This window comes from Rhinatrema bivittatum, chromosome 11, assembly GCF_901001135.1.
Source record: "Rhinatrema bivittatum chromosome 11, aRhiBiv1.1, whole genome shotgun sequence".
Taxonomy (NCBI): Eukaryota; Metazoa; Chordata; class Amphibia; order Gymnophiona; family Rhinatrematidae; genus Rhinatrema; species Rhinatrema bivittatum.
Genome location: NC_042625.1, coordinates 55,378,731 through 55,405,499, shown reverse-complemented (window position 1 = coordinate 55,405,499; position 26,769 = coordinate 55,378,731). Strand labels below are relative to the sequence as shown.

General features: G+C 43.5%; 1 protein-coding gene across 12 annotated transcripts in view; it reads right to left on the bottom strand.

Annotated features, from left to right (window-relative positions):
* The window catches only part of CIT (citron rho-interacting serine/threonine kinase), a 424,741-nt gene that overhangs the window by 220,009 nt on the left and 177,963 nt on the right, over window positions 1-26,769 (bottom strand). For all 12 annotated transcript variants that reach the window (XM_029571779.1, XM_029571775.1, XM_029571774.1 and 9 more), the window contains 2 exons: window positions 19,403-19,508; window positions 13,699-13,842 (listed from right to left, as the gene is read on the bottom strand). In XM_029571779.1, coding sequence (XP_029427639.1) covers window positions 13,699-13,842; window positions 19,403-19,508 — 250 coding nt within the window. The remainder of the gene's footprint in view (window positions 1-13,698; window positions 13,843-19,402; window positions 19,509-26,769) is intronic.

Below are 26,769 nucleotides of genomic sequence, written 5' to 3'. Positions count from 1 at the left end.
GTTCTGATACGCCAAGAAATGCTCACTATGTGTGATTCTATGGGTGTAATTTATGTAATACAATGCCCCTGCAATTTGGTATACGTCGGGCGGACCAAGAGAAAGATCCGGACTAGACTTATCGAACACAGGAGTTGCATCAAAACCTTGAAGATCACGGCTCCGCTTGTGCAACACTGTATTAAGGAAAACCATCAGTTCACAGATTTACACTGGTCCATTCTGGAGCAGGTATATCAGAATCCAAGAGGGGCGACATACAATTGGTGTTGAATCGCCGAGAGCATTTTTGGATTTTTTCCCTAAATACCGTGGATCCTCATGGTTTAAATGAAAGGATTAACTGGTACTCTTTGATTTGATGAGTATGAGGCGTTCCCATTCTGTCTTTTGCTTTTTGAGACTAATTGTATAAAGGACACGCTCTAATGGCAGTGAGAGAGGACTGGTCTATTTTGATTGGATGAATGACAAGTGGACCTGATGGAGAACGTTTTTGCTCTTGTTCACAATTGTATCTGTGCTTGTGTAGCTTTTAAAGGACGTGATGGGGGACTTGTTACCTTTCCTGTGATGAAGATGGACCTGTGGGTGAACTACCTGTGGGTGAACTACCTGTTGCCGATGTGTTTCCGGAAGAGGATTATAAAAGGTTCCGGTTCGTTGCCATTTTTCAAAGTATGCGCGTCTGAATGTAGACCGCTTGCAGAAAAGGATTTGCACAGAATTAGCCGTTTTCGCTGATGGAATAATTCAAGCAGTGGATGGATATTTTTCGCTGAATTGGATTCGATTATCATAGCCGTTCCCCTGAAGCAGGACTTCGGTCTGAAACATGGCCATGTCGGGACTTTCGAGACCTTTTCTTCGTGGATAAGTATTCCAAATTGCAAAGTACTATCTACCTGTTCCACTTGCTGGGAGATTTGTTGCATCAGTTTTGTTGAGACTGTTTTTATGAAATATTCAAAATTTAAAAACATAAACAAAAGATATATGTGGTTATAATTAAAGTAATGAGACCCCTTATCGCAATCGAGTTGGATTTATAAATGCTTACTCGAGATTGGAGGGTCCAACAAAGTTTTGTCGGTGATAGGGTGCTTTATAGTATATACCAGTACATTGTTTTGGGTTATATGCATTGATGGTTCAACAGCGTTACAGCTTCCTAGACTACTGGATGATGTTTCAAGAAGAATAATGAGCAGATATGGAGGTCTACTTTTCAAAAAATGGGCTTACATCTTCCAAAACAGACTGACAAACCTACTGAGGAATGCTTTAAACTAGGGTCACCTGCGTTGGGTGAACAAAGTACTCAGGTAAGTAAAACATTATATACTTGTATAGAAATGGGAAAAAAGTTAGATCTGACTGCTACATTATGTTTACTAGGCAGATATTCTCAAGATTTACAAAATAAGAATGCACAACTGATTTTCCATTTGCTACATGCAGCAAGAATTACTATTGCATATTTCTGGAAAAGGACTGGTTTTGTCTCATTGGAGAGATGTGGGGGTGGAAACTGCAGTCATGGAATGAATTAATTTTGCCCTTCAGGATAATTTGGAGAAATATGATAAAGTGTGGGAGGGTTACTGGAGATGGAGGCGTTCATCGTCCTGATGATTTAACTAATCTTTTTTCCTTCATTATTGTATTGCGTGTCCTGAACTTTTATTTATAACATTATTTTAATTATTACCTGCCTAAATTTTGGTGCTTATATTACCTCTTGTATGTTCTGTTTAATATATCTGTACTATGATATATGTACAAATGTGTAGTTTAATAAAGAGTTATAAAAAAAAAAAAAGAAATGGGATACAAGGGCACCCTTTGGAAAATTCTGTACACTAATACACATAGAATAGAAAATAAAAGTCCTGTATCTAGAGGCTGTCATGGAAGAGGCTGACTTGCATACAGTGGCTGTCAGAGAATACCATGTCTGGGATATAGTTATACAGGGCTACAATCTCTTTAGGAAAGTCAGGATAGAAGAATGAGAGGAAGAGTGGTGCTATATATAGAGAGAAAATATTAACACAACAAAACTGCTGGACTAATGAAGTAAGGAGGAGGCACTATGAGCTAATCCTTAAAGCGGGAATGGAACATCTATTTATATTCATGCAATACACAGACCTCCACTGCAGGCAGAAGAAATGGATACAAATGTAATGCAGGATAGTCAGAAAATAAATGTGAAAAAGGATATGCTATTAACTAGGGGATTTCAGTTTGCCAGATGTTGACTGAGACATCCCAGCTCCGAGAGAGATCCCAGATTCTCTGCAAGGAGAACTGTTCTGTCAACTGATAACAGAACTCACACTGGAAGGGGGCCAGACTGGATCTGGTGCTTACCAATGGAGGCAGTGCTTCTGAAATTTTAATGGATGATCATTTGGGATCTAGTGATCACTGGATGGTGTGCTTCAGTATTAAGAGCACAGGCAAATTTTCATTCAAAGGGGAGGGCACTAGACTTCGGGAAAACTAGCTTGGTGAAAACGGGGGAGACCTCAAGGGGTCATTAGCTAGATGAAAATCTAAAGGAAGTAGAAGAGCAGTGATAAAACTAAAATGAAATATAAGAGCAACTGCCCATTTTGTTAGGAAAGTAAAGAAAAGCGGAAAAAAAGACAACTATGATTTTTCAAAGAAATAACTGGAAAGGTTAAGTTATACTGCAAGTCAAGGGTTCAAGAAAAACAAAAAATCCTGTCAATGGTTCCTCCTACTTAGTGTTGCTGCGATACTACGATCCACAGCTTATGGGGATTGAAATTTACAAAAAAAATTGTGCGCACACAATATACACGCTGCAGATGTGTGCGTATATTGGGGCGGATTTTAAAAGGGTTATGCTTGTATGTTACGCGCGTAACCCTTAAACCCCCCCCCCCCTGCGCATGCTGAGCCTATTTTGCATAGGCTCAGGGGCGCGCGCAAGCCCTGGGACTTGCAAAAAGGGGCGGGGCCTGAGCCTCCAGGCAATCCAGCCAGCGGCCGGCGCGCATAACTTCTTCAACAAAGGTAAAGGGGGCTTCTAGGTAGGGCTGGGGGCGCGTTAGTTAGGGGAAGGGAGGGGAAGGTGCGTGGGGATGGAAGGAAAGTTCCCTCCGAGGCTGCTCCGATTTTGGAGCGGCCTCGGAGGGAACGGAGGCAGGCTGCGCGGCTCGGCGTGCGCAAGTTGCACAACTGTGTACCCCCTTGCGCACGCAGACCCTGGATTTTATAACATGCGCGCGGCTGCGCACGCATATTATAAAATCGGGCGTAGATTTCTTCACGCCGGGTTGCGCAAACAAATCTGCCCCATTGTGCTTATGAGTTATCTGTTGTGGGATAAAACGGATGCTCGTATTGAGCGTCTATTTTGCTAACCTATGTACAGCCATGTCTCCAGGGCACCCGCTGCTTTTGAGAGCTAGAGATGCACAATTTGTCGATAGTAACCGAGCTAAAAAGGATGCACTATTACATACTGCATTGGGCTCCCTAAGGCCATGGATATGGGCACATTAGGAAAACAGGCGCTCAACACAAGTGCCTGTTTTACCATGTGTTTTTATTGCATTGGCCCCTCTGTTCGGTGTTCACTATGAAAGGGCCAGGAGTAGGACCATAGAAAATGAATACAAATAAAACTGGAAGTGAGGATAAATCTCAAACAAATTTCAACAAAGTGTGTTCTTGAGGAGCTAGCTAAACTAGAAGTAGATAAAGCAATGGAGCTGGATGGGATACAACCAAAGGGGCAGATTTTCAAAAGGGATATGCACGTAACCCCCGAAAATCTGCCCCAAGCCCCCCCTGCGCGCGCCGAGCCTACCTTGCATAGGCTCAGTGGCGCGCACAAGTCCTGGGACGAGCGTATGTCCCGGGGCTTCGAATAAAGGGCAGGCCGGGGCATGTCTGGGGGCGTGGTGGCAGTCCGTGGGCAGGGCAGAGTGCTCTGTGCCGGAGGCAGGCATAACTCCACGAAATAAGGTAGGGGGGGGGGATTTAGTTAGGGCTGGGGGGTGGGACCAAAAAAAAAAGTTCCCTCCAAGACCTCGGAGGGAACAGAGGCAGGCTGCTCGGCTCAGCGCGCACAGGTTGCACAATTGTGCACCCCCCTGCACGAGCAGACACTGGATTTTATAACATGCGCACGGCAGCACGCGCATGTTATAAAATCGGGCGTAGATTTGTTCGTGCCGGGTTGCGCGAACAAATCTGCGCCCTTGTATAAGTTTTAAAATTTGCCCCAAAGGTTCTAAGGGAACTTAGACAAATTCTAGCAGCTCTGCTGGCTAACCTTTTCAATGTTTTTTGGTTTGTTTTTTTAAACACTAGTTCCATGGGACAGGAGAAGGGCAATGTGGTTCCTCTTAAAAAGTGGAAGTAAGGAGGAGGCTGGGAACTACAGGTCAGTTAGTCTAATCTCTATGGTGAGCAAATTAATGGAATCACTACTAAAACAGAGGATAGTGCAGATTTTGGAATCCATAAGATTACAAGATCTGAGAGAGCATTGATTAATCTGATCAATTTCTTTGATTTGGTGATCAGAGAGTTGGATCAGGGGAGACAGCGTAGATGTAGCGTATTTGGATTTCAGTACGTCCATTGATACAATTCTATATGGGCAAGTTATAAATACAGCACTGTTGGAATGGGCCCTAAAGTGGCTGACTGGGTTACTGGGAGGCAACAGAGGGTAGTGATAAATGGAGCTCACTCCAAGGAGAGGCGAGTTAGTAGATGTGTATCACAGGGATCAGTCCTTGGACCAGTTCTTTTCAACATTTTCATAAGCAACATTGCAGGACTATCACAAAAGGATTGTCTTCTTATGGGTAATACCAAAATCTGTAACAGGGTAGATAGCCAGGATGCTATGGAAAACATGAAAAGATCTAGCAAAGCTTGAGGAATGGTCTAGAATACCATAACTAAGAATTAATGCTGAAAAATGCAGATTCATGTATTTGGGCTTCAAAAAACAAAGGATGCAGTACAATATAGAGGGTGAAATTCTTCTAAGCATGAAAGATGAGCAGGATCTAAGGGTGATTGCATTTGATGATCTCAAGGTGGCTGGCTGAACAAGCAGATAAAGGCAATAAAAGCCAGAAATATGCTTGGGTGCAAAAGAGAGGCATGGTCAGCAAAAAAAAAGAAAAAGAAAAAGGTAGTGATATTGCCCCTGTACAAGTCCTCATGAGACCTCATTTGGAATACTGTGTACAGTTCTGGAGACTGCACCTTCAAAAGGATATAAACTGGATGAGCTGGTCCAGAAGGTGGCTACTACAATGGTGTGTAGACTTAATTTTAAAGATTTTGGGGATACACTTAAAGATCTAAATATGCAAACAGTAGAGGAAAGATGAGATAGAGCTATGACAGAGACATTTCTATACGCAGGAGGTGAACCTATTTCAAAGAAATGAAGGCTCTAGAACAAAGGGGTCATAGGATGAGGGTAAAAGAATGTAGATTCAGGAGAAATCTAGGTATATACTTCTTTAAAGAGTGTATAGTGGATACATGGAACAACTTACTCAGGGAGGTGGTGAAGACAAAAAGCATGGGACAAACATTGGGGATCTCTGAGGAAGTGCTAAGAATTGTAAGGCTGAATAGTTAGTATGGATGGGCAGACTACACAGGCCATATGGTCTTTTTCTGCCATCACTTTTCTTTGTTTCTATCAAAGTAACCATCATAACCCTTCCGAGTGAGCCTGTAGGAAATGCCATGCTTTATCTTGATTCCTAAAATGCAGAGTGCCAAAATGCTTTGCATCTGCAAAAGTACTAACTATTCCATAACTGGGGAGCAATTAATCTAAGAATTCTCTCCTCAGAGTCTTCTCTAGTCTTGCCTCAGTTCTCCTTGGAAATACTAAATATTCCTTCTGTGCAACTGTAACTGACATTTTGGCACAGAAGAACTTTTCTGCTGAATATGGAGGCCCTTGATCACACATAATCACTTTAAATTTTACACAATTCTTTATAGGCAGGCAGTTTAGTGAATTCAATGTAGGAGAAACATGATCCTTCCTCATCAAATTCGTCAATATGTGTACAGTCATATTTTGAATAATATGGAGGTTTCGCATCTGTTGTTGTGACAACCCAATAAAAACTGCATTACAATAGTTCAGTTTAAACAACATTATGGCCTGTGTCTAGTAATGAGATCCTTCTGTAATATGTTGGGCATAGGTGCCTAATAATTTATAAAGAGGCAAATGCAAAGCATGTAACTAATGTTATATGCTTCCTTAGAGTCTTTTCTGGGTCTTTCCAAACCCCTAGATTTCTCACTTTAAGACTATGGTAGTATAGATCCCCTCAAACTTTAATTAAAAGTCAGTCTCTGATGGGAACATGATTTACATATCACTTTCTCGCAACAGGAGTGGGAGGGGATTTTCACATGTACGGGTAATGGGTTAATTACATCCTCCTTAATTGAGAATTCACTGAAGTTGCTGTTTCGCTGGCACTATTATCCAATTCGTTTGCATCGAATGATGCCAAATATTTCAGACCAGTGTTGGAGGGGTTGCCATGACACAGGCAGTTTCTTCCATATGTGGTGGGAACGCCCCATGCTTCGTACGTTATGGGATGCTATTGAATCATGGATTCAAGGGATGTGTGGTGTTTCGGCAGGATTGCTTCCACAGCATGCATTACTTGGCACACCCATGATTCCGGGTAAAGTTATAATAGATTAGTAAATTATATCTGTACAGCCACTAGGATCGAAATTGCAAAGAAATGGAAATCCTCTCTGCTACCATCACTGGTTGAAGTGCAAGATAAATTGGGACACATTTATGTGCTCACGGAGATTACAACACAGACCAAGAAGCATTTTAGGTGATTTCAGGACATTTGGAAAGTGTATTATTTATGGAAGGAGAATCTCTACAATACCAAAGGACATTGAGGTCTACTCATTACTTATTCCATGATCTCTATGAACAGATTTACCTCTCTGTAGTGTGAAACTATTAACTCAACCACCGTTGCACCACTACAAGCATAAGGGGGGGGGGGGGGGGGGGAGGTGGGTCGTGGGTCTTTTGGGTCATGCTTTATAACAAAAAGGCCAAGACACATGGCTTACTGATAATCCTTTTATTTTTCTTTGACTGTTTACCTACTGCCATAAGTATTTGCTTGATGATACATGCTTGGTTTTGGATACATGTATAAAGGGTGTTGTTCTGGTTTAATATCATGTACCTGTTTCAGGTTTCGGCCCTTGGTTACATATGTCATATTGTGTCGTTAATAAAAAAACATAACCGAAACATGGCTTAAGGAAACTGACACAGTCTTTCTGAACCAATTCCCCCTAAACACCTACGATATATTTTCTCTATTCCGAGGCCCAAAAGAAAAGGTGGTGGTCTACTACTCACTGCAAAGAAAGACCTCAAAATGATACCACAATCTTTTATACCCAACCCCAAATATGAAATTGGGCTCTTCAAATCCCAACACTTACAAATATGACTAGTATATACTTCCCCCAGCCTCCTTGAAACTAACCCCTCACCACTCATCGAGTGCATAGCTGAAAACATTTCAATGAACTCACCCGCCATCATCCTTGGAGATTTCAACCTCCATGTTGACTCCACACCCTTCTCCCCCTCATGCAATGCCTTTCTGACTTCGCTCCAGGCAATGGGTTTTAAGCAACTAATAGATAGTCCCACACACAGAGCAGGGCACACCCTCGATCTCATCTTCACAAACAATCTCATACTCCCAGGCTCCCACTCCTGCACCCCAGTACCCTGGTCTGACCATTCTCTCAAAGCAAGTCTCCACAAACAAAATCGCAAGCCCTACCACAAAAAACAACCACAACACCTTCACATTTCGAAAGACCTGCGCTAGGGACGACCTTATCTCGGCCCTCACCAATGATAGTGACAAACTAGACCTGACTGATGCAGACTCTGCTCTCTCGTCCTGGAACCAACTCACTAACAACATTGCCAACAACCTCTGCCCCCTGCAACATAAACAACTCAACCATACCACTAACACCAAAAAACCATGGTATACCCCAGAGTTAACAACAAAACAAAACGTAAAGCACAACCTCAGAAAACAAGAAAAGATGTGGCGCAAAGAACCCCTCTCCCTCCCAACTCGCTAAATACAAACATCTCTTACACTCATACCGAGCGAACACATTCAAAACCAAATGAGATTTCCATGCTCAATGTATTCATAACTTTCACTTCAACCCCAAAGCCCTATTCAACTATGTCTTGGACCTAACAAAAATTCCCCCCCACCTATGCCAGACGAACAAGCAGAAACAAAGTGCCAGGACTTAGCCCAATTCTTCCACGACAAAATTAAAAGAATCATGACTCGCTTTCACATCACCTCATCCCACTCCAAGTCATTCAAGACACCCTCTCAAGCCTCTCTAAATGCTTTCGAAAATACTGCGCCCTCCGAAACAGAACCCATTCTAAGAAAAATGAAACCCTCGTCTCACCCATCTGACACTATCCCCACAAAACTCCTCTCTGTTCCCAACACCATAGCCCAACCTTTAACACACATCATAAACCGATCCATCACCCTGGGACATGTTCCCTCCTCACTAAAGCAGGCAATAGTTAAACCTATCTTAAAGAAACCAAAGCTCGACCCCACCGAACTGACCAACTACCGTCCCATCTCTAATTTGCCCTTCATTTCAAAAGTCCTGGAAAAAGTTGTTAACATACAACTTACAGACTACTTAGAAAATAATAATATCCTCCAACAATCACAATTTTGTTTCCGTAAATATTTCAACACAGAAACCCTCTTCCTCTCCCTCAACGACCACCTTCTTAAAGGACTAGATAAAGGCCAATCATACATCCTTGCTCTACTAGACATTTCCGCGGCTTCTGACACCTTAAGTCATAAAATCCTACTGGACCGCCTCTGAAATTGGCATATCAGGCACCCCACTTCAATGGTTCACCTCCTACCTAAAAGGCCGACAATACAAGGTCAGAATAGGGAACCAATGCATTTAACCTCGCCCAAGGAGTCCCACAAGGCTCTTTACTATCCTCTACTCTCTTTAATATATACCTACTGCCCCTCTGCCATTTCCTTTCCGATCTCAACCCTACTCATTTCATCTACGCAGATGACGTACAAATCATCATTCCCATAACAGACTCCATACACAATGCAATCAAAACCTGGGAAACTGCACTCACCGCAATAAACAACCTCCTCACCAGCCTCAATCTTGCTCTCAACTCCGCAAAAACTGAATTCATGATAATCTCACCCCAACACAACCCTAACTTCCCCATCCAAATACATCACAATCTCCCTTCACGTAAGAAACCTGGGCGGCATTATTGACGATCAACTTAGCCTGAAAAAAATCATTACCACCACTATGAGACTGTTACTTTAAGCTACAAACCCTGAAAAAACTAAAGCCCCTCCTCCACCTCAATGATTTCAGAACAGTGCTCCAAGCAACCATATTTTCAAAAATAGACTACTGCAACTCTCTCTTACTAGGCCTCCCCAAAATCCACATCACCCCACTTCAATTACTCCAGAATTCAGTTGCTCGTATTCTCACTAGCACCAGAAGAAACGAGCACATCACCCCGATCCTCAAACATCTACACTGGCTACCCATTCAACAAATCATCCAATACAAAATCCTCAACATCATACACAAAACCCTACATAACCAAAACATGAAATGGCTTAACTCCTTAGTCTTCCGCTATACCAATAGACCAACCCGATCCCAATACTCTGCAACCTTAAACACACCCTCACCCAAACTTACACACTATAACTCTACCAATGAGCGATCCCTCTCCATAGCAGGCCCCACATTATGGAATACACTACCCCTCGATCTTAGACATGAAACAAGCCCACAAAAATTCAAACAAAAACTAAAAACCTGGCTTTTCTTAAAGGCTACACATAATCCACTTCTCTAAACCCCGCCCCCCCCCCCCCCCCCCCCACAGTTGCCAATACCTGTACAAGATGTAATTAGCTATGCGTTTTTTTATTTTGTATATACTTTTACCCTACTCCCTTTACTTGTATAGCCAACCCATTACCTGCAAACTCCTAACATATTACGAATAACTATGTACCACATAGATTGTTTACCCTAACATATTGCGAACTACTATGTATCATGTAGATAATTTACCCAACCTCCTCCCTGTTAATCCCCCTGTAGACACAACTCCTTGTTTTAATTCCCTTGTTTTCTGTAAAGCAAATTTTTGCTATTGTTTACATTATAAAATGTAAACCGATGTGATGTATCTAACGAATGTCGGTATAGAAAAAAAAACTAAATAAATAAATAAATTTCAATTAAAAAAAAAAAAAAAAAGCAGTCTCTGGAATTTAATTGCTCACCCGTAACACACTAAATGTAACACTATTTCATTTCAATCTATGAGCCCTACACCAGTAGACCACATTCTGAAGAATGATTTTAACTGCTGTCTGATGCCCTTGCACCTCAACTGGGCAAATGATCTGCACATCAGTAGCATACAAGTAGTAATGAAGCCTTCGGCCTGAACAATCTCACAGTGATTGATTGCACACAAACAAATAAGGAGAAATTACTACTTACCTGATAATTTCCTTTCTTCTAATGAGGGCAGGCCAATCCCCACCAGTGGGTTATGCACCTCCGCCAGCAGATGGAGATGGAGCAAAAGCTGACGTCATGGATATATAGTCCCACCTGACATCTGCCGGCCAGTATTCTCTGGTAAAGCCAAACTGTGGACAAATTGATTATACTTGATCATCATTAGAGGAAAAGAAATTATCAGGTAACTAGTAATTTCGCCTTCCTCTGCATTCAGGTAGGCCAATCCCACTAGTGGGATGTCCAAAGCTAAGCCCAAAGAGGGTGGGAGGTTGCCAGTGGTCCAGATAATACCACCCATGTGAATAGTAGCCCTAACATCCAAGTGGTAATGCTTGGAAAAGGTGTGCTAAGATGACCACGTCGCCACTCAGCAAATCTCGGCAGACAACAAAAAACAACATTCCACCCATGATGCCGACGTGGAATGCGATCTAATCTGATGCTGCAAAGACAGAAAAAGGGTTGAGAACCACTGCTTTAGAGCATGCCTCTGGTGCACGCCATTCTAAGTCAATCAACTCTTGAACCACATCCAGGGGGGGAAAGAAACATTAAGCTTTGCATAGGGTGACCACAATATGGACTTTCTTCTGTACCCCCAAGGAGTCACCCCTAGCCACTCAGAGGATCTTCAAAGTCAGAGTTCAGGCTCGGCAACTCATCCTTATGAAAGAAATGGAAAGTTTTTGTGGCTTCAAATCTGGGGGAATCTGATGTATGTAGTATTATGCACTGGCTTTCTGAGGCACCTCATCTCTGCTGTATTCCTGAATACTAGTTTTTAGACAAAGAAAGCAGAGGACCCTGACTATGTGCTGGAATGCAATGAGCCGACACCCCAGACCTATTAGCTGATTGATCTAATACATACTCAAATCAAATGTACTGCACTTATCTAAAAACACTCTGAATATGCTCTGATTTGTCAGTATGGAGGGTTTATAATGCAATGTATACTGCTGTAAGAGCTGAGTAACTGGGTGTTAATACGATTATGTAGACCTGTGTTACTCCCTAGGACAAATTATTTCCTCGTGCTTTGTTCCGGTCCCTGTCCCTTTGTCTCTGTCTTTCTCTAATAAAGTTTGGTATCAGGTTACACACTGTAGTCTTTTCTCTTGAATCAACACTCCCCTTCCTCAAAAGGGGAGCCACTGCCATCATCGGTGTCATCTTGATCCACATGCATTTGAACAGCACTTGACTGCAGTGGCAGACAGGAGAACTCTGAGCACACAGACCTAAATCAGTAGGTATTGTCGACTCAGATGACAGCCCCTGTAGAAAGGTTAGTAATCCCTGGAAGAATTCCACCCAGGAACAGGACAGCTCAATTCTAGGTCCAATAGGCCCAAACCTGACATCCTGAAAGTGAGTTTCCCTTGAAGACTCTGCCAGTGGATCAACTGAAGGAGGAGACACCCGTGTCATGTCGCCTTTGGTCCCACTTCCTTCAGACCAAAGAGATGGACCATAGTCAGTAAAATCAGAAGGAGGTAAATCCCCACGAGCATCCAAGCAGCGTTGACACAGGCTTGTAGTAAACTCCGGCTGTGCTGCCTTGATGTGGCATTCAGCACAAACAGATAAGCGCTTAGACTTCTTTGCCACCAGCGAAATGTTTGTAATGCGCTCAGACAGGCGTAAAGGAATGCGCCCAATTAGATACCCAAAAAGTGTCCAGATACCCGAATATAAAAAGCGTACACAAACTAGGTTCTCAAAATGTGCGTCCAGAAAGGATGCCCATCCTGGATAAATAGAATGTGCGTCCAAAAGAACCGCTCAGACACACGCGCCCAAAAGGAGACACGGAGGTAGATGAACAAGGAGGCATGCAAGCGCATGTCGACACACAATAAAAAACACATGAACTAACCACAGCAGCCTACCTCGCGCCAAAAAGGAGAAGTCTGAGTGCGGGGCCTAGCCAAAAGGCTGCTCAACCCACCGTACCTGAGCTGCCTCCACACCTCACAGAACTCACCAGAGATGTGAGCAGAAGTTGAACACCGAGGAAACAGATACTGTAGAAAAACTCATCACTAAAGAGTTCAGTTTTGTTTTTTTATAAAGTAAAAACTTTACCTGAGCTCAGCCCTCCCTGGGCTAGAGCAGGAACGGGTCCCAGTTCAGGGGGGAGAATGGGAAAGCCTTCACTGCTGAGCTTCTCTCAGCCTGCAACCGCATGTCATCAGCTTTTGCTCCATCTCCATCTGCTGGCAGAGTTGCATAATCCACTGGTAGGGATTAGCCTACCTGAATGCAGAGGAATGCAATAATACTGACCCTTGCAGAACATCATAGATCACTTTCCACGTCTTTGACCTATAGTTACCCATAGATACCCCCTATTGTTATTTTGTGGGATAGGATGTGAACCATTGCAGGACTGGCTGCATTAATCCAATTACCTTCAACCAGCTCACCATTACATTATGGTCAATTGTGTCGAAGGCAGTGAAGAACAAATACTGCATGTATCCCGCAGGCCACCCAGTTATGAAGATTGTAAGAGAAACCAAAACCATCTCTGTACCACAGAATCCGTGGAATCTTTATTGAAATTTGAGATTCCATAAAGTCTACTAGCTGAGCTGCAACCACCTTTTCAATCACTTTGCCAAAATAGGGGAGATTGGCCATTGATCAAGTTTTTTTTTTTCCTGCAGATTCAAACTTACTTTTTCAGGTATAAGCAAATTAGTTTGCTTCAGTTGCTGGGGGAAAAAGATATTCCTTTACTACCATTCTTTACCAAGTACATAAGAATTTGATTTTTTTTCAGACTCTGTGTGAAAGATTTTACATTAGACCTCTTAGAAAAGTTTTTGCGACAAGTTAAAGCAGGAAAAGTAAATGTGTCATTTTTTGAATAGAAAAATGCCCTTTTTGCACATTTATCCTACATAATCTTAACACTCTGCTCTTCCCCTTCCATCCCAACATTAAACACATGAAAGAGAATTAGAAACTAAGTGAAAGACTCACACTGCATTCTGTGATGTAGGTAGCGAGATCCTGTTCCAAAAGAGATCGCTGAGTCTCAGAAGCTTTAAGTTCCACCTCCTTTTGACTAAGTACAGCTTCCACTTCAGAAACCCGGCGGTGCAATCGGGTCATTTCCTGTTCCATCTACAATAAAAGACAAAACGAGATTTTAACATGTTAGTCAACTGCTAAAATTGCAGTATTAATTCAGTATACAATATATCTGATAATCTATTACTTAACATCACTCAGTGATCAAGAATTACATGAAAATGCTAGTGTCTACTGCTGAGGATTTAGAGTTATTCTAAAGCAAGTCATCCACAAGCTGTCTGTTCACTTCAGCTGCAGGCCACAGTGCACCCACTTTGTTCACAATCATTTACACCCAAGTGCATTTTGCTTGCTATAGTTTTACCCTAAATCCATCTTGAATCAAAGGACTATTTCCCCCACCTCCTTGGGGAGAAACTACAGATCAGATGCAATCAGGAAAATTGGTTCTTACAGGAATGAAAATTAGTAGGTAATACCACAGATCAGTCCAGACAATTGAGTTCTGCACCCCTACCAGCAGATGGAGGCAGAGAACAAAAACTTTGAGGTACTGTTACATATTCGAGAGTGCAAGTCCCTCAGTATTGACCAGTACCCAAGCCAATGCATAAGCAAAAATTCTTCCCCCCCCCCATCCAGGGCAAACAGTTAACTCAGGGCTTGAGCCCCCCTAACTGAAGCCTCCATTTCCAAGAAAGAAATTGATAACCACTTAGCCTGAGCAGTTCAACCTATTTACAATCTGAAAAAAAAAATTCTGATCTTAAGACTCCACCAAAAAAAACAAACAAAAATAGGAAATGCAGTCTTTTGGCAGTAAGGGGACGGGTCTCTGGGCTGATTTGTGGTATCACAGGAATGAAAATTAGCAGGTAAGAACCAATTTTCCTTTCCTGTTCATACCCAGATCAGTCCAGACAAGTGGGATGTACCCAAGTATCCCTAAACTGGGCTGAAAACTGAAAGGCCCGCATGCAACACACACTCACCGAATGCTGCATTTTCCTGCGTCTGAATATCCAATTGGTAATGCCTGGTGAAAGCATGAAGCGAAGTATGAAGCATATCTCCTGGGGCGATACTAATTGTCACTCCGCCCAGGAGGCAGCTTGCACTCTAGCAGAATGCACGCGCAGACCTACCACAGTCTCTCGACCCCTAAAAATATAAACCAAACAAATGGTCTCTTTCAGCCAACGAGAAATCGTGGCTTTAAATGCTTTGCCTCCTTTCTTTGCTCCACCAAACACCACAAACAGATGATCTGATTGCTGAAAACTGTTAGTAACCTTAAGATACCATAACAGAATCCGACGCACATCCAATAGATGAAGCTCCTGTGACTACGGCGATTCCTAAGACCACTCCGAAAAGCTGGCAGTTCCACCATATGATTAACATGAAATGAAGAAACCATCTTTGGTAAGAAAGAGGGGACTATATGCAGAGTTACCCCGCAATTTGAAATGCACAAAAAAGGGTCTCTGCAGGACTGAGCCTGAAGCTCCGAAATCCGTCTGACCAAACAAATGGCCACCAGAAACACTGCCTTAAAGGGCAGGTCCTCTACTGACACACCTCGCAAGGACTCAAACGGAAGCCCACAGAGCACTCTCAGAACCAAAGTTAAGATTCCAATCTGGACAAATCTTTGCATTAGGGGATGCAAATGCTTAACGCCCTTCAAAAAATGAGCATCATCAGGGTGAGAGGCCAAGGAGCTCACCCACATCTTGCCTCTAAGGCAACCCAAAGCTGAAACTTGCACACAGGACAAGCTTTAGGCCAACCCCTTTGACAACCCTTGTTGTAAAAAGGCCAAAATGTGAGGAATGTCCAACACCTAGCGGGTCCAGCCGCTGCTCCAAACACCAAGACTCCAAAATCTTCCAGACCCTGACATATACCAGAGAAGTAAGTGGTCTTCTAGCCTGGAGCAAAGTGGAAATAATTGGCTCCGAATATCCTTTTAGTCACAGTCGCTGCCTCTCAAAAGCCAAGCCGTGAGACAAAAGCAATCCTCCTGATCTGAGAATATAGATCCTTGTTGAAGGACCCCTGGCAGATGAGCCAACCTAAGATACATCAGATCCGCGAACCATAGCCGACACGGACAGTCTGGCGCCACAAGCACTACCCTCCCTGGGTGATTCTTTATGCATCGTAAGATACGCCCAACGAGGGCCCAGGGAGGAAACATGTACAGCAGGACTATAGGCCACGGGCACATCAGCACATCTAATCCCTCCGACCTGACTTCCTGACTATGACTGAAGAATCGGGCTGCTTTGACATTGCAGCGCATCGCCATGAGGTCCATCTGGGGACCACCCCACCTGTCACAAATGAGATCCCAGGCCTCCAGGTACAACTCCCATTCCCCCGGATCTAACTGCTGCCTGCTGAGGAAATCTGCTTGCACGTTGTCCACTCCCGTGACATGAGATGCTGCTATTCACTCGAGGAATCGTTCCGCCCAAGCTAATAATTGTTGAGCCTTCAGAGACACAGCATGACTTCGTCACACCTTGACTATTGATGTACACCACTGTTGTTGCATTGTTGAGAAGATTCTCACCACCCAACCCTTGATTCATAGCAGGAAGGCCTACAAAGCTCTGCAGACCTCCCTTGTTTCCAGGTGATTGATCAACCAGGATGCCTCTGCTGGTGTCCAAAGACCTTGGACCATCCGCCCCCTTTCAGACTGCCCCCCAACCCTTGAGGCTGGCATCTGTAGTCACCACCACCAAGTCTGGAGTCTCCAGATCCACTCCCTTTTCCAAGTTGTATTGCGAGAGCCACCACGAGAGACTGGACCTGAATTCCCTCCATAGTGGTAAAGATAGCCACTTGGACAAGACTCTTCTGACAACAGATTCCACTTGGACACGAGAACCTTCTGCAAGGGCCACATGTGAGTAAAAGCCCATGGCATCAGATCCAACGTGGATGCTACGGAAGCCAGAACTTGCAAATAAGACTGCCAATACTCAGTCTGGGATTAACAGACACATCACTTGCATCTGCAACTTCATCACTCTGTCTGAGGTCAGGAACACCCTGCCTCTCCGATTATCAAACCGCGTTCTCAGATATTCTGCCGATTGGGTTGGAACCAGATGACTGTCAGGTTTACCACCCAACCCAGCGATCGCAATTTGTCCATAACCCAGCTCAACCGACCAACTGCACTCCTCCTCAGTCTTTGCCCAGATGAGCTAGTCCAGATATGGGTGAACTAAAATCCCCTCTCATCTCAGGGCCACCGCCACTACCACCATCACCTTCGTGAAGGTTCGTGGTGCTGTGGCCAGCCCGAGTGGGTGAGTGCGGAACTGGAAATGTTGACCCAGCACGTGAACCTCATAAACGTCTGATGACACACCTGACTGCATGGGGCTGCTAGGTCTTGTGGAATCCAAGCCTTCTGCACCCAGCATAAACAGGACCTCTGCATCTGATACAGATTGCCACCCAGAGACTCAAGGTAGATACCTCAAACATCCATTTTAAGTACATCTCCAGTTTATGATCCTACACATCTTTCAGGGCAATTGACCTTGCCACTGGAACAGTTGTCTTCTTGGTCACGGCAGAAACTGCTACATCCACCTTTGGCAGTTTCAACAGGTCTAAGGTCTCTTCCATCAAAGGGTTTAGCTTCGCCATTGCCCTATCAACCTTAAGCCTGCCTCCGGGGAATCCCAATCTCTGTTCAATTTTCTAATTTTATTAAGCAATGGAAAGGCACTAAGAGGACCCCACAGTCCATCCAGGACTGTATTTACCCCCTCATCTGACTTCTTGAGAGACCTTAATTCCTAATTCCTCCAAAGCCTGTGGAATAAGGGGCAGCTTTTCTTTCCTAAACAAGTGGACGACTCTCAGATCATCTCCCTCTCTGACACTGACATCTCATGGGGATTAGGGTGAACTTTGTTCGCATTGGCATCAAAATCTGCATCAGGATCCACCCCAATGGGATCATCCTCTCTAGGGGCACTTGCTGGGTCTTCCTGAGGATCATCCAAATCCCTCAGATCTCCCTCTGTTTCCATACTGTGTCCAAGACCCAGGCGCCTGAGCAAGCCCCCAGACCCTCCCGCCAAGACCCCCGTCAGCCTCTTTGAAGGACACCCTGGCTTACACTCCCCTGGGCCGTTTTCCCCCTGCTCCCTTTCTTGCCAGAAAGGCCTTATGTAGGAGGGAGGAAGAGTGTCCACTCCCATCTGACTCTCCTCCCCTGCTATGGTCCACCACTGTAGACGGCTCCATAGGAGAAAGCAAAGGTGGAGAATCCCTAGGCTCCCTGGAAGCCAAAGTCTTCTGCCTGCGAGCTCACGATGTCATGGCTACACCTTCCAGTCCCTCCGGGACTTCTGCCATGAGCTCCAAAGACCTGGTGGCCCTCTTGTCAGTGGCTACTTCTGTAGAGGCTTCTCCCCCCCCCCCCTTCCTCTCGGCACAGCTGGAGCACAGGGACACCTCATTCAGCCACATAGGCCATAAACTGCAAGCTGCTTCAGAGCCATTAACCACAAGGAGAAAGGCGGCACTACTGAAACAACCCGCCCAAGCGCTTTTTCCTAGACTGCACATGTGGTCTGCACCTTGGGCAGCGCAGTTGCACAGGCCCGATGAGTGCCCGGAAAAATACAGCTTCAGCAACCTGCCTGCAAGCACCCCAGATCCCCCAGCAGCCAAACAAAAGAGCACTTATACCTCTCACTCCCCTTCAGTGCAGACAGCTCCTGCTGACCACAAGTACCCTTGCCGATGAGCCACCCAGACCAAAGCTTTTTTTTTTTTTTTAAACCAAAAATGTCCACAAGAAGAAACAAATACTTCCCTGAAAGTTGGACAACAGTGTGAAGGAGACCTCGGAGGCAATGAAGGAACAAATCTTCTGGCTATCAGGGCCTCAGAAGACAGTGGGCTGAAGCCAGACAGGGATAGCCAACCCCCCCGCCGCCTGACTCCGTATGAGGGATGGTCCACAAAGGTACCTAACACCTCAGGGAGCACCGCTCTCTTTCAAATTCTGACTTTTTTTTTTCCTTTAAACAGACTGCAGGACTGCACCTCTACCATCTGCTAGAGACAGAGAAATACTGAGGGATGTAGCAGTGCCTCAAGTTTTTGTTCTCTGTGTCCATCTGCTGGTAAGAATGCAAAACCCACTTGTCTGGACTGATCTGGGTATGAACATGAACTATCATTTAATTTTCTGAAAGTCTCCAAAGAGTAGTTTTAATAAAGTCCCAAAAATAAAATTGTGGGGGCTACAGTTGCATATGCAAAAGTCAGAGATATGGAATAGAAACAATGTCACTGAAAATGATACTTCTTCACTTTCATCACCTAATCTTTTGAGACCCTTCTGGAAGAGTCAACTATCTCAGTAATGACAAAAGGTCTTTTCAAATTCCGCAGTCACCACTTATAGTTACAACAAAGAAGAGCTAAGAAATGGAGTCACCTGGTTTCTGATGGAAAGGCCCATCATTAAAGGAATATGTTTTTGCCTACCGCTAAGCAGCAGTTTTGATGTCGCAGCAGCAGGAGCACCCAGCTGATCCTCTTGCATACACTGGTTGTATATTCCTGAAGCAATAAAAGGGAGGCCATTTGCAGGAATAAATACCTTATGGCACTTGTCCTGGGCGTCTTTCAGTTCTTTGTTCTTGAATAGAAGTTTCTTTTCCATGGAGCTGATCTTAGCTGGTGAGTCCAACCCTGTTACAACAGACCTAAGAGAGCAAAGTCAAAACCTACATAACCTCAGAAAAATCAATTTCCCAGTAACGTGATATCCATCCACTAACCCCAAATCAGCACTGTCACATACAAATACAACCTTCTGCAACCTCTCCCAAATCTGCAAATAACCCCATGAAAAAGTGGCACTGCATTCCCTCTAAAAAGCTAATGTAAATAAAGTCTAAACCTATCCTGCAAACACTCAGACCTGTATATATATTGTGGGACTCTAACATTATTTATTTATATCGAGAGAGATCGAGAGAGCTAGAGCGAGTTGTGTTTAAGCCAGATGTTTAATCCTGCAGCTGCTTTGATAGCTGGTGGGAAATGCTGTCACACACATATACATATATATTATATTATATATTTCCATTAATTTCTCTATTTGAAAAAAAGGTGGCTACATTTCCACAAATAAGTGTGACAGCATTTCCCACCAGCTATCAAAGCAGCTGCAGGATTAAACATCTGGCTTAAACACATCCACCAAAACTCCACAGCAGCAATACTAGAGCATCCGTTCCTTAGCTTGGTTTTATATGAGCCTAATCAAACTGCTTTACTTTTCTCCTTCAGCACTGGCTACGGGCCTGGAATAGGTTCTGCAGAAAATTAATCAGATGCTATAATATACAGAACACTGATCACATGACAAAAGCTGCAGTCTGGTTTCCAATGATGTTTACATACATTGAAGTGGGGTGGAGTCAATATGAGAATACAGCACACAAAAAAATGTCAGGTCATCTGTGAAATGTAATATTTTTTTCTCTAAGATGAAACAATGATCGAATTCTATCAGTTTTAAGGTTGAAATTTAGACTGGAGGATTTCAGAACACAAAGACAAAAATCATGAAAGAACCAGGTCTACAATGACATCTAAAAAAAAATAACACCCCTACAAATACAGCAGAGGAAAGTGTCCTCCAGTCAGAACAGCAAAAATCATACAGCTTGCTGGTAAAAGTGACTTTGAAGCACCCAGAAGGTACTATTAAAAACAGTTAACCCATGCATATCTATCACTTACTTCTCTACTGGCCATAATCGTTATTCACCTAGAATTCAGAACGTTATCCACTTAAAGAGAAAGGAACTTCCAGCAGTTCCCATGCTAATATCCACACAATTGCACAGTACTGATGTCTCCTACTGGAATTTTGCACCACTAACACTTCAAACATGGAATCACGATCACCACCCAGAATTTATCTGGAAGTAGTCTCCTTTGTTCCTGTCTAGACATACATAAAGACAAAGCCATGCTGCTTTCACGTGTGCAATAACATGGCAGAACACAGGAAATGGCCAGCAATATTGTTTTTAGTTTATTAAATTTGATCATAATTGCCTTTCATGCAATATGTCAAGGAGATTTACAGTTCAAATATAAAACATTTAAATTCATCAATCTCAAATCCTTGAAACAGACATCAAAGACAAAAATATACCATAGTAGTGTCAGAGTACACATCTACTAGGATTCATTTTTGGCACCAATACCTTGGATAGAGTCATGGAATCTAACCAAAACATCCTGCTGGAAAGCTTATATAGTGCCCGTTCCTATCATGCACCCCCACTAGAGCTAAGGGAGGAATGCCTAAAATAGCACTTTACAACACAAGAATCATTTATACTTTTTAAAAGTTTATACAATTTTTCAGCTTACAATTCCAATGTTATAGTCAAACAGCATTTAATCAAAGGGCAACTTGTAAGTAAGACATTCAATGAGAAAATGTAATTGTTTAAAGTTTTCCATTACCACAACGATTCACATATATGGGTCACATAACCTTCACTAAGAAAATATTGGAGCATGCACAAGTGTTTTCAGAGTACCAACAGAACTGCTGTTTTTCAGATGAACGTACAACTTAATTCAGGAGTTCTTGCAACAAAGTTTATGGTGACTTCAGAATGTGACCACCAGTTCTTACTAGTGGCCACATTCTCATTTCTTAAAATGTATTACAAATGTATGTACTGCATCCCAGATCTTAGGACAATGCCTGTAGAGCTGAACTAGTATAATAAAAACAATGAAAAAAAGAAAACAAAACAAGTTGCCAACATAATTCAAAAAGCTGACCACCAAGCAGCAGAACTGCCCAGTCACATTTTGAGCCCCAGCACCATAAGCTGGAAATAAAAAAGCCTCTATTTTTCTAAAAATTAAATAATTGGTCTTGTGTCTTAGCTCAACAGGTAAACAGTTCCATAATAGTGGAACACAAATAGACAATGCCATTGATCTATTTTGTACTAACAGTATTTCCCAAAGATGGGATACTCTTAAACGATGGGCCCGAGAAGAGCAGAGCTCATGTTTAGAAGTGTACCATTACAGTCTCTTAGACAGGAAAGCCCATTATCCCTCAGTATCCAAAAGGGTCAAAACTGAAACTTTGCTCCAGCTGCCACTGGAAGCTAATGCAACCACTGCAATGCTAGCTCTTAGGATACTAGGCTTGATTGGCTCTCGGTCTGACACAGTATGGACATTTCTTATGTTCTTCTTTCCAACAGTGGCCAACCCAGGATACAAGCACCTGGCAAGTACCCAAATATTAAATAGATCCATGCTACTAATTCCGGTAATAAGCAGTGGCTATTCCCTAAATCAACTCGATAAATAGTTTATGGATTCTCCTCCAGGAACTTATCAAACCTATTTTAAACCCAGCTACACTAACTTCCCTAACCACATCCTCTGGCAATGAATTCCAGAGCTCAACTGTGGTTTGAACTAAAAAGAACTTTCTCTGATTTGTTTTAAACTTGATAACTTCGAGTGTCCCCTAGTCCTATTATCTGAAAGAGTAAACAACCGATTCACATTTACCCATTCTAGTCATCTCATGATTTTGTAGATCTCCATCATAATCCACCCTCGGTCATCTCTTCTCCACGCTGAAGAGCCCTAACCTCTTTAGTCTGTCCTCATGGGAAGCCGTTCATTTTGGTAGCCCTTCTCTGTACCTTCTCCAATTTATATCTTTTACGAGATGCAGTGGACAGAACTGAACACAGTACTCAAGGTGAGGTTTCACCATGGAGGGATACAGACGCATTATGATGTTCTTAGTTTTATTCACCATCCCTTTCCTAATAATTCCTAACATTCTGTTTGCTATTTTGACCACCACAACACACAGATGAAACCTAACATTGTATAAACATTGTTACCAGAACCTCGGTATATAAAAAAATGTTAAATAAATAAATAAATAATAAACTACAGCATGGGTTATTTTTCCCTATAAGCATCAAATTGCACTTGTCCACATTAAATTTCATCTAACATTTGAAAGCCCAATCTTCCAGTTTCATAAAGTCTTCCTAGAATTTATCACTACCCGCTTGTAATTTAACTACTCTGAATAATTGTGTCATCTGCAAATTTAATCACTTCACTCTTTGCTCCCCTTTCCATATCATTTATAAATATATTAAAGCACCAGTCCAAGTACAGATCCCTGAGGTACTCCACTGTTTACCTCTCCACTGAGAAAACAGACTAATCATATTCTGTTTCCTGTTTTTTTTAACCTGTTTGCAGTCCACAAATCTACTACCTCCTAATCCCATGACTTTTTAATTTTTTTTTAGAAGCCTCCCAGTAACTGCGAGGGAAGCCTCATGAGGGACTTTGTTAAACGCCTTCTGAAAATCCAAATATACTACATCTACCAGCTCACCTTATCAATGTGTTTATTACCCCCTTCAAAAAAATGTTAACAGATTTATGAAGCATGACTTCCCTTGGGTAAATTCATGCTGGCTGTGCCCCATTAAACCATGTCTACCTATATGGATTGTGATTTTCCTCTTTAGAATAGTTTCCACGATTTTTCCCAGCACTGAAATCAGGCTTACCGATCTACAGTTTCTGGAGCCCTTTTTAAATATCAGGGTCACATTGGCAACCTTCCAGCCTTCTGATACAATGGACAATTTTAATGATAGTTTACAAATTACTAGTAACAGATCTGAAAATAATTTTTTTTTCATTAAAACACCATAACAGTAACCAATAAGTCAGGCCAATGACACAGTACAGTCCATATCCAAACAAAAGCTTCAGCATCCCAATTAACCTTATATTTAGTAGTGTACCTTCCAAATAAACCCATTCCCTTAGGCCCCCCCAATAAAATCTCCTTCTTAAGCATCTAAATCTTCCTCACATGTCCAATAAGGACCCCAAGCACTTTCATATCTATCTATCTGATTCTGTAACATAAGGGTCAGTTTTTCCATGACAGCATTCTCAGCCACCTTAATCTTCCACTCTCGCAGTGTAGGAATATATTTCCATCGGCGTGCAATCGCTAAATCTCATTGACACTTTATTGGGCCCATGACCTAACAGATACAACCGCACTTTCCTCCAGCTGTTGACTACATAACCGTGGAAATACAATCAGTCACTTCAGTCCAAAAAACCTGGATTTCCCTACACCCCCTAGCACATACGTATATGTGTCCCAATCTGTCCACTCCAGCAAAAGTAGCCAGAATTACTGAGTTTAGCAAAAAAAAAAAAAAAGTGTGGTATATATTATGCAACTTATAAAGTAACTCTTGACCTTTATTATAAATATTTCTGGACCATTTCCATATTGATTTCCAAACTTATGTTCGCACCCCAAATCTGACTTCTACATTTGGATCAGGTTGATGTCTCATTCCCAAATTCAGCAAATCTAAATATTTTGTAAGGAAAAATTACTACATACCTGATAATGTCCTTTTCCTTAGTACATACAGGTGAATCCAAAACAAGTGGGTTATGTACCTCTACCAGCAGATGGAGACTGAGCAAAGCTGACATCACAGTTTATATACTCCATGCAGTGTCATTGCCAGTATTCTCTGCAAAAGCCTGTTAACTGGGGACACAGATGGGGTGCTCCCAGATATGCAGGACCAACTCCTTGAAGATGCTGTGCACAGGCATAACTACCACCTCTTTCGGGGCATCCACAAACTGGAGCACCTCCAGCATGTGGTACCTAGCATCCTCTTCTGTGAGCAGCTGAAACGAAATAGAATCCACCATGGTGTGCACGAAACCCGGAAAGGTCAGGTCCTCAGGAGTGGACTAACACCGCTCTTCCGGGGGAGAGGGTTCGAAAACAACATCCTCCAAAACCTCAGCGGCGGACTCGGAAATATCGTCACCCCATGGGTCGTATAGGGCTTCTTCCTCGCTAAGATCACCAGGGGAGGTGAGTGGAGGACCTGTGCTGACAGCCCATGGCCTGGGCCCCGGGAACAGAAGGCACAAAGGGCATAGATAGCAGTGAGGCACCAGAAGAGCCCTGTGCCAGCAAGATAGGTACCAGAGACCCCGAAGGCTCCAGAGGCACTGGGCCTTCTTCAGAGGAGCATGGAATTGGTATAGCTCCCGAGGGGTCAGGCACCAAAGACCACTGGGGGACTGAAGAATCCTCGGGCACCGGCTGCATAGAGAGGATGGCATTGAGATGTTCCAGCAGTGGTGCCAGGATTGAGGGAGAGGGCTCCAGCATCAGTGGAGGTACCGATGGGGCATGCGGCTCGATGCCCTTAAGGGCGCGGAGCATTGCTGATTGCACCCTGCAATACAGCTCCTCCTCGAAAGCTGCCATAGACAGGGCATGTGGAGGAGCAGCAGGCGCCACAGGGTCTCCCTCGGGTGCCCAGCACAGACATAGGGATCAGAGGGGAGTGCCTTGAACTCCCGAGAATGACAGAGGGTGAAGCCTGGTCTCTACGGGGTTGCTTCGGGAGCAGCATGGCCAATGTCGGCACCAACCCAGAATCAGAGCCATGCCCCAATGGCAACCGGTGACTGTGCTTCCTGCATCTCCGGTGCTCAGCCGGTCTTTCCGCAGCACCGAGGAAGATGAGTCCAACGTCCTGGAGCAAGAGGACACAGACAGCGATCGATCTCTGGCTCCCCTCTTGAGAACAGGAGCCTGAGCAGGGGTGGATACTGAAGGTTCGGTGTCCATAGGTTCCCTTCGACCCCATGGTGTTGACATGCCGGACACCAGTGGAGAGGGCCCTGACTTTTTGGGGCCGAGCAGCTTCTCCATTTTGTCAAGATGCACACGATGACCCTTGGGAGTCATCTGGTTGCAGAGATGGCAACCCCGGACATTTTGCGATGCCCCCAGGCAGAGAATACAAACTTCGTGCGGGTCAGTTAAAGACATGGTCCGCGGGCACTGGGGACACCCCCGGAACCTGGAGGAAGCCATGCTGAAGAGCGGACGGTGCCAGGCGGACACAGATGGTGAAAAATCCGTGGAACCGACAGCAAAGGAGATAGTGTACCGCACCACCCCACTGACTATGGGGGGGGGGGGGGGGGGAAACCGAAGAAGGGGGACCAGGAGATCCGATCAAAGGCCTCATCCACATCCATTGATATTATTGCTCCCGAAATTGCTTTTTTAGAGGCTAAATGGAGTAGGTTAAGTAAGCACTGGGTGTTATTTACAGAAGAGTGATTCTTTATGAACCTCATATTTTCTAACCAAAACTGCAAAGCTTTTGCTAAAATCTTCATATCTGTATTGATAAGTGAAATAGGCCTATACGAGGCACATTCCAAAGGGTTCTTGGCAGGTTTAGGAAAATAACTATTTTTGCCTCAGTAAGGGTTCCCACTCTAGCTCCCGGGGTTCGCAAATAATTAAACAAGGAGCATAACTGAGGGGCCAGTTGGTTCAAGAATGCCTTATAGTACTCCAGCAGGAACCCATTCAGGCCTGATCTCTGTTCCCCAGCCAAGGGCTTGACAGCTCGTGTTATTTCTTACTTATATCCTCTGAGAACACCTGCATCCCATCCCCCTCTAATTTAGGAAGCCCCAGTGGATCTAAAAAAAATTTTGATCCTTTACACATCCGGCACTGGCTGTACCTTATAAAATGTAGCAAAGTGAGCAGCAAACAATCCATTAATATCAGATGACATTCTTTTGATATCCCACCTTCTCATCCCGTATACCAAAGATAAATGAATTTTCTCTTTTGGTTTGAATCATTATAGCCATCAGCAAGCCAGCTTTCCCCCCTTGTTTATCACATCTTTGCTTTAAAACACACATTGATTTCTCAATCTTATAAATTTGCAGCTCCCTTAATTCATCCCTAGCCAAACAAAACTCTCTAAGGGTCCTCACTGACCCATCTGACTTATGCTTATTTTCTAAGTAAGCGATTTGATTTTCTCTCTCATTTTGTTT